Source organism: Terrapene carolina, unplaced genomic scaffold, assembly GCF_002925995.2.
Source record: "Terrapene carolina triunguis isolate 2854851 unplaced genomic scaffold, T_m_triunguis-2.0 Scaffold192, whole genome shotgun sequence".
NCBI classification, from domain to species: Eukaryota; Metazoa; Chordata; order Testudines; family Emydidae; genus Terrapene; species Terrapene triunguis.
The window spans coordinates 16,479,713-16,487,905 of NW_020664543.1; the positions used below are offsets into that span (position 1 = coordinate 16,479,713).

General features: G+C 44.4%; 1 protein-coding gene across 1 annotated transcript in view; it reads right to left on the bottom strand.

The window, feature by feature from the left end:
* ST6GALNAC1 (ST6 N-acetylgalactosaminide alpha-2,6-sialyltransferase 1) overlaps window positions 1-7,806 on the bottom strand; it is a 29,452-nt gene extending 21,646 nt beyond the window's left edge. The window contains exon 1 of the mRNA XM_026654577.2: window positions 7,297-7,806. Within this exon, the coding sequence (XP_026510362.1) occupies window positions 7,297-7,806 (510 nt within the window). The remainder of the gene's footprint in view (window positions 1-7,296) is intronic.
* Window positions 7,807-8,193: the final 387 nt, after the last annotated feature.

Here is an 8,193-nt window from a genome sequence, read left to right on the forward strand (position 1 = left end):
AAACAGAGTGGTCTGACAAACTATGAGTCCTGAGTCTAACTTTGACACTCTGAATTAACCCATTTTAAAAATCAAAGGTAAAAGCATCACTCCCTTCAGTGTGCTTCTACTTGCAATGATCAGGAGTCGACTGTTTGCGTGCAGGAGCAACAGAAACCTGCATCTGATCAGTTCGATCCTCCACCTGCAGGTACAGGCAGAGAGCAGCTCTGGCCTGGCTGATCTTGAGCACAAGCTAACTATATGGCTGTTTGCGGCACTGTTCTTTCAGAAGCCTGGAACTCGCAGGCCAGCCCTTTCTTATGTAACCCACACACCTCCTGAGTGTGGTGTTCGGTCCCCTCTAGTGGCACCGAGACCCCTTAGAGATTAATGAATCTGCTCTACAGCCTTAGCTAAGGGCCATGTGGCTTCTAGCTCATGCAGTAGAGGCTCATGCATTTAGTTTCAGCAGTGCCCTGGTTCGATCCTGTTACACTATTATTATTATTGATTTGTGTTGTGATAGCACCTGGGAACCCCAGTCTTAGACCAGGACCCTATTGGGCTAGGCCTGGTACAAACCCAGAACTGAAAGACACATCCTACCCCAAAGAATTTACAATCCCGCTCTAGCTGTGCTACCAGAAATAGAAGTAACAATAGGACTCACTGCAGCACGAGCTGGCTACGCCCAGCTCAATTACTCCTTTGCAGCAAGTTAGGGCCCTGAGCTTATCTGGGTTTAGGAGGCTGCCTTAGGCCAGCATTGTAGCAAATCTCACAAGCCGCATCAGCCCTTCAGGCTGCACTTTGGGCAGCTCAGCAAAGTGAGCGCTGATTGGCAGGAAGAAACTTCCCAAAATCTAGTTACTTCCTGCAGCAAGTTGGTTTTAAGCCCCAAGCTTCTGTCTGCGGCTCCAACTCCCTGAAGCTTTAAGGCCTAGTCAAGGATTATTGCAGTACAAAATGGGTTGATTTCTGAGCCTATAGCATTGACTGGAAGATTAACTAAACTCTGCACAAGGCCGTGCGCTAGTTAAAGGCGCCTTAATGACTTGTAGGACAGCTGCACAAGCCCTGCCTGCATTCATACTCATCAGCACTTTTCAGATACGCAGGGAAATCATTGGTTTCCGAGTAGCAGCCGTGTTAGTCTGTATCCGCAAAAAGAACAGGAGTACTTGTGGCACCTTAGACACTAACAAATGTATTTGAGCATAAGCTTTCATGGGCTAAAACCCACTTCATAGGATGCATGCAGTGGAAAATACAGTAGGAAGATATATATATACACAAAGAACATGAAACAATGGGTGTTACCATACACACTGTAACGAGAGTGATCAGTTAAGGTGAGCTATTACCAGCAGGAGAGGAAAAAAAAATAAAAACTTTTTGTAGTGGTAATCAAAATGGCCCATTTCCAGCAGTTGACAAGAAGGTGTGAGGAACTGGGGCGGCGGAGGGGTGAGGGGAGATAAACATGGGGAAATAGTTTTACTTTGTGTAATGGCCCATCCACTCCCAGTCTTTATTCAAGCCTAATTTAATGGTGTCAAGTTTGCAAATGAATTCCAATTCAGCACTCTCTCGTTGGAGTCTGTTTTTGAAGTTTTTTTGTTGTAATATTGCGACTTTTAGGTCTGTAATCGAGTGACCAGGGAGATTGAAGTGTTCTCCGACTGGTTTTTGAATGTTATAATTCTTGATGTCTGATTTGTGTCCATTTATTCTTTTACGTAGAGACTGTCCGGTTTGGCCAATGTACCTGGTGGTTGAACTTTGTAACTTTGTCCTCAACCATAACTATTTCACATTTGGGGACAATGTATACCTTCAAATCAGCGGCACTGCTATGGGTACCCACATGGCCCCACAGTATGCCAACATTTTTATGGCTGACTTAGAACAACGCTTCCTCAGCTCTTGTCCTCTAATGCCCCTACTCTACTTGTGCCACATTGATGAAATCTTCATCATCTGGACCCATGGAAAAGAAGCCCTTGAGGAATTCCACCATGATTTCAACAATTTTCACCCCACCATCAACCTCAGCCTGGACCAGTCCACACAAGAGATCCCCTTCCTGGACACTACAGTGCTAATAAGCGATGGTCACATAAACACCACCCTGTACCGGAAACCTACTGACCGCTATACTTACCTACATGCCTCCAGCTTTCATCCAGACCACACCACATGATCCATTGTCTACAGCCAAGCTCTACGATACAATCACATTTGCTCCAATCCCTCAGACAGAGACAAACACCTACAAGATCTCTATCAAGCATTCTTACAACTACAATACCCACTTGCTGAAGTGAAGAAACAGATTGACAGAGCCAGAAGAGTACCCAGAAGTCACCTACTACAGGACAGGCCCAACAAAGAAAGTAACAGAACGCCACTAGCCGTCACCTTCAGCCCCCAACTAAAACCTCTCCAGCGCATCATCAAGAATCTACAACCTATCCTGAAGGATGATCCATCACTCTCACAGATCTTGGGAGACAGGCCAGTCCTTGCTTACAGACAGCCCCCAAACCTGAAGCAAATACTCATCAGCAACCACACACCACACAACAAAACACTAACCCAGGAACCTATCTTTGCAACAAAGCCCGTTGCCAACTCTGTCCACATATCTATTCAGGGGACAACATCATAGGACCTAATCACATCAGCCACACTATCAGAGGCTCGTTCACCTGCACATCTACCAATGTGATATATGCCATCATGTGCCTGCAATGCCCCTCTGCCATGTACGTGAGCAATTAAGTTCTGCCTAGTGAAATTTTGTGTAGTTTTAGCTGAATAAGGTGTCCTTAACTTCCTGTCTTAAACTGCCACCCAGTGTCACTTTGTGCTGGTCTGCCAGCCACTGCTCTCCACCCCAGAGGTAGCTGCATTGGAGCAGTGGGCAACGTGATTTCTATGGGGACAAAGTTAATACATTCTTTCTATGGGGACAAAGTTAATACATTCATTTGGGGATCCATTTGTGACCCAAGAACCCCTTAATGACAACTGGCAAGGCGGGTTACAGGAATATCCTGATTCTGGGTATGTACATTATGGGTCACCAAAGAATGTTATGGGAGTTCTTACTGGTCATTCATATCATTGTGAAATGTATGTACAGATACTATTGGAGTTATGTACATATACTGAAAATATGTTTTAAAGTCTGGATCAAGGCAGAGCTGACAAATAGGCTTTTTGTCAGACAAGGGATGTTTACTGACTGGGTGCGCTGTTGAAAAGTAAATTAAGTATTGTCTCATTCACAGTGGGTCTCCTGTCACCTGTCTATGCTGAATGCCGATGAAAGATTGTAAGAATTTCAGAAAGGAACTAACAGGTAGAAAAATACAGAGGGAGAAGAGAACCTTATAGGGAGATACACTTCAAAGGTTTGCTGGACTATAGTTGGGGAACAAAAAAAGACACCCCAGCATCCTGCACCTAGGAAGTAAATGGGCAGTGCATTTGTTATACCAATAGAATAAAAACCAGCAGGATCTTATTAAGAGGGATAAGGCAAAGATGCCACATTTATTGTAAATATACTGATAAAGCAAAAGATAAAAGTAAACAACGTTGTTTGACTACTTATTTCTTATACACACACACACACACACACACACACACACACACACACACACACACACACATATATATATATATAGAGAGAGAGAGAGGTTTATTCACACAATCATTCATTCAAGTTCTGTATAGGTGTTATAGTTACCAGCCTAGAAGTTGCTTATGCCAAGTTACTGGCCAGGTATCTTGCTTATGAGGATGGAGCCAAGTCTGTGTCAGGTGCACCTGATGATCCTGGAGGTTGGCAGTAGAACCAGAGACTCAAAGTCATCAGTCTTTAGAGTCCATTCTTATAGGAATTAATTCCTATGTTAGTCTATGGGAGCTGTTTTATTCTGCTGTTGCTGACTTAATCAGCAGATGGCACATTTCTGTTCGAAGTGGCACATTCCTGGTGGCTCCACACTGTCCAAAGTTTGTGTTTCTCATCCTTCCAGGTGATGGGGTGGATCCCAGTTTACCCTCAGGGGGTTGTCTGGTGGTCCTACTCAACACATTCTTCGGCCGATGGATACTTCCTTTTTAGGCTGGCACCTCCCTAACCATCCATGTATATCAAGCATTCATCAGCATACATTCCATACCTTAACCATACTTTAATTTACTGTTTCCACCACGTTTAGGATGTGTGCTAATTTATTTGAGACTTCCGGCCCTTTAATCACAGAAGGTGGGGGTCTGTCCTAGGAGCCTTTGAATGAAGTGAAAGTCACTTAACAGCTTATAGTGTTTGTTTACATTGTATTAATTACTTTAAGAACAAAGTCAATTAACTTGTTTGTAAGTTTTACATAATAATAAAGTATCTTTCACAGGATAGATGTAATCAATGGTTTCGACAGACAGTAGCTTACAAGTTTTAACAGAAGACCCAAGAGATTTTTGTACTTGGTGAAACTGTTGGATTTTAAAGTGTGGGGGACAAATTATTGGGGGGTCACTGTCACTTGGGGGAATCACTGTTAGTACCTTCTTTTATATCCCTACACATTTACATCCATGAAAATGGGATCACAACCAGATTTGGTTGGAAACATAGCAGGAGACTTTGGGCGAGATAAGACTTCTTTAGACAGGAGATTAGCCTGTTAAGTTTAGTCTCTATGATTTTATGTGTAACCTTTTGTTTCTCTCACCATTACTCCTAGGTGCCGACTTTCTTAAACACACCCCTGACCGACAAAAGTTTTACCGACAAAAGTGCAGTGTAGACATGGCTGTGTCGACACTGTCACTTTCAGAGCAAAAAGTTTAGTCATTTGGGGGGGGTGTTTTTTCACACCCCTGACCGACAATAGTTTTACTGATGAAAAGCGCTGGTGTGGACAGCACTGTGTTGGCGTGAGACACTCTCCCGCTGACAAAGCTCCCGCCCCTCATTGGGGGTGGCTTTCTTTTGTCGGCACGAGAGCGCTCTCCATCCTGCCGACAAAGAGCGGCTACACCGCATACCTTACAGCAGCACGGCTGCAGCAGCACAGTTGTGCTGCTGTAAGGTGCACAGTGTCGACATAGCCTGAGTTAACACTGACATCATAACTGAGGGTACGCCTACACTACCCGCCGGATCGGCGGGTAGTGATCGATCTCCGAACGTGCTCCCCATCGACTCCGGAACTCCACCGCTGCGAGAGGCGGAAGCGGAGTCGGCGGGGGAGCGGCAGCCGTCGATCCTGCGCCGTGAGGATGCGAAGTAAGTCAATCTAAGATACATCGACTTCAGCTATGCTGTTCTCGTAGCTGAAGTTATGTATCTTAGATCGATCACCCCTCCCCCCCCAGTGTAGACCAGGCCTTAGCTTCACATTTAGCACCCCTTCAAGATGAATTGGAAGAGTTCTCACATCCTCGGGTGGTGCTGTTTCTTTCTTTGTGACTCAATACACAGACATCTTATTTGTATTGTGATGGCTATCACCACTTCATTGCTAGAAGGCACTGAACTGAAACGGGATCATACTATCCTAGTATCCAGAGCAGTAACGAATCACTATTGCTCTTCAAACCACAAGGTAAATATGTAAGTTGCTAAAACCCAGCCATTCGCTTACCTCTCCTGTTTGGCACGGTCACTGACTTCACTGCAAGAAAAAGTACAGATGGATACAACACATGGTTCCAATGGGGGTGTCCAACTGAACAAAACATAGTTCCAGGTGGCACAAAAACTGAAATTTCTGTTTTCTCTCCAAAACAAAATTCAGCCCAAAATGATTTTTTTCTTCTTCAGTTTTTCATTTAGTTAGGGTTTGGGTTGTTCTTTTTACCTCCTTTCAAAGATTTTAAAACAAAACTCCCTAAATTTCAAAACAAAAACCATTTTGACTTTTTTTTTTTAATTCGTTTCATTATTTATTTAGATGAAACTGGTTGCTGCATTCCACCGGACTTGGGGAATGGTTTCAGTCACCCTGAAATTGCATTTTTTGGGGGAGGGGGGAAATGAACTCAGCTCTACGTGACACCCCATCCCACTCTTGTGGTCATTAATATTTCCATTCTTCTCACCACAGTCATCAATAATTCCAAGTGTGGATGATAAAAGTTAATCTCTGCCTTCTCCAAAGTAATTATGGCCCTGGGGAGGGAGACATCTGATGAGATACCAGAGAGTGACGGTCACGGCTCCTTTAAGTGCTTTCTCTGCCAGGGCACTGAGCTTGGCGAGGATTGGCAGGGGAAAGGTTCTGAATTCAACTCCCTCGTGGTTCACCCTGTGGGAGTTCTCTGCATATTTGTTATGAGCTGGCAGGACCTGAGAGATGCAGAAAACATGAGTGTGACCGGGGAAGGGAGGGGGTGGAGAAGCAGAAGTTAAAGGTAAAAGTCTTTGATGTTGCCAGTCTGGATATGGGAGAAACACCTAGCTGCCTTCACGTTCTGTAGACTCCACAATAAGCCCTGAAAACTTGGCATTTGGGTTTATGTTTCTCATGGGCTTTATTGGTTTGCCTCAGGAAGCCATTTATGGGCTGAAATTACAAGATCTGATCTTCTCATGATCTTTCCACACACCAAGAACTGAAATGTGGCAAGAAGACCAGGTGAGCCCAATAATTACTCGCTGGGAAAAAAAACTATACACAAATACAAATAGGCTCTGAATCTACCTGATCCCATATTCCTTCTAAAAATGCAAATATTCCCTTTTATTCCCTGCTGAGAGACCTACCCGATTCTCCTTTATGATTTGGACTATGTCTCCAGACACAAAGATGCCAATATTTCAAGCTTATTAATGGGTGGTCAAACAGGGATCCACCAGGCAGTACACTGGGGCAGAGGGATTAATTTCTGGTGGGATAGAAGAGGGAGGGGGGAAGGATTTTTTTTTTTTTGCAGAAAAATAAGGACTGTCCCTCCTAAATATGTACAATTGGCCTGTGTCAGAGGCTAATCGCAGGGTTGGGCTGGGCAAGGTGTATTAAGGTGAACTCTGCTTTCTCTCCGTAGTTATATATTAAACTCTATTGTTTTGAATGAAAGGCCAAATTCTGCCCTGCCTTACAATCCACACATGCCTCCTTCATTTGAGCTCAGGGCATCTCCTGTGCATGCAGCTACCTGTCCATGCCAGAGGCTAATCAAGAAATCCATGAAAATATGTGACTTGGAAAAACTAATGTGGAGGCTAACAAGGAGGTAGATTTATAGGAGACTGTCCAGCTGTATACATGGCCAGAACACATAGTAATCACTTACTGACTGAGAGGATGAACTGTCCAAGAGATAGCGGTCCTCAAAATCCCACTGAGGCTCGGACTTGAAGTCGGCAACCCTCAGCTTTCTCTTTTCTGTCACTGGAGGAGCCTGAGTCGTGACATTCTGCATTGTGGGAGTGGCCACATTCCGCACCAGGAGGCTGGGATGAACCTTGCCTTTTGTAGAGGGTCTCAGAGCACCGGGCTTAGTTGACACAGGGGCCTTTTTTGGTTTTGGTTTTGCTTGGTCTTGGTATATGGTCTTTGCATTGGCTTCCTTCCCCTTGGGTGCTGGTGAGGCACTCTTAGCCTGGGTTTGCATCTTGTTGGATGCTGATATTACAATCTTATCCTCTGCTTGCTCCTCCATGGCCTCTCCTTCATCTGCTGCCATTCTCTTAACCATATCTTGCTCCAGCCTATTGCTGTCTGTGTCCAGTATCACATTTAGCTGGCTCAAGGAATCCCCTTCAACGGGCACAGTGTGGAGCTTGTTCTGTTGGATGTCCATTTCTTTGGTATCTTGCAAATAAATGACTGGCCTAAATGTAATCAAAAGAAAGGCAAATACACCACATGTACTTCAGCCGAATGACACCCCCTCCATCCCCTTTACCACATTAATGGCTCTTACCCTCCAAACGTTTTATGACACTACTGAGTACAGCAGTTACCCTCTCCAGGGCTCCTCTTTTGTAACCTTTACTGAGTTTCTGCAGGGAATTGTCATTATGCGTTGCTCAAAGGAGACCTGCCTGAACTTGTTTATGATTTAGCCATAAAATGGTTATTCAGCTCCTTGGACCCACCAGACATGAATCATGGGATTTGCCCCCCTCCACCCATGTAATAAATCAGACGTAATTCAGACTATTATACAGATGGTTTTTGAAATATT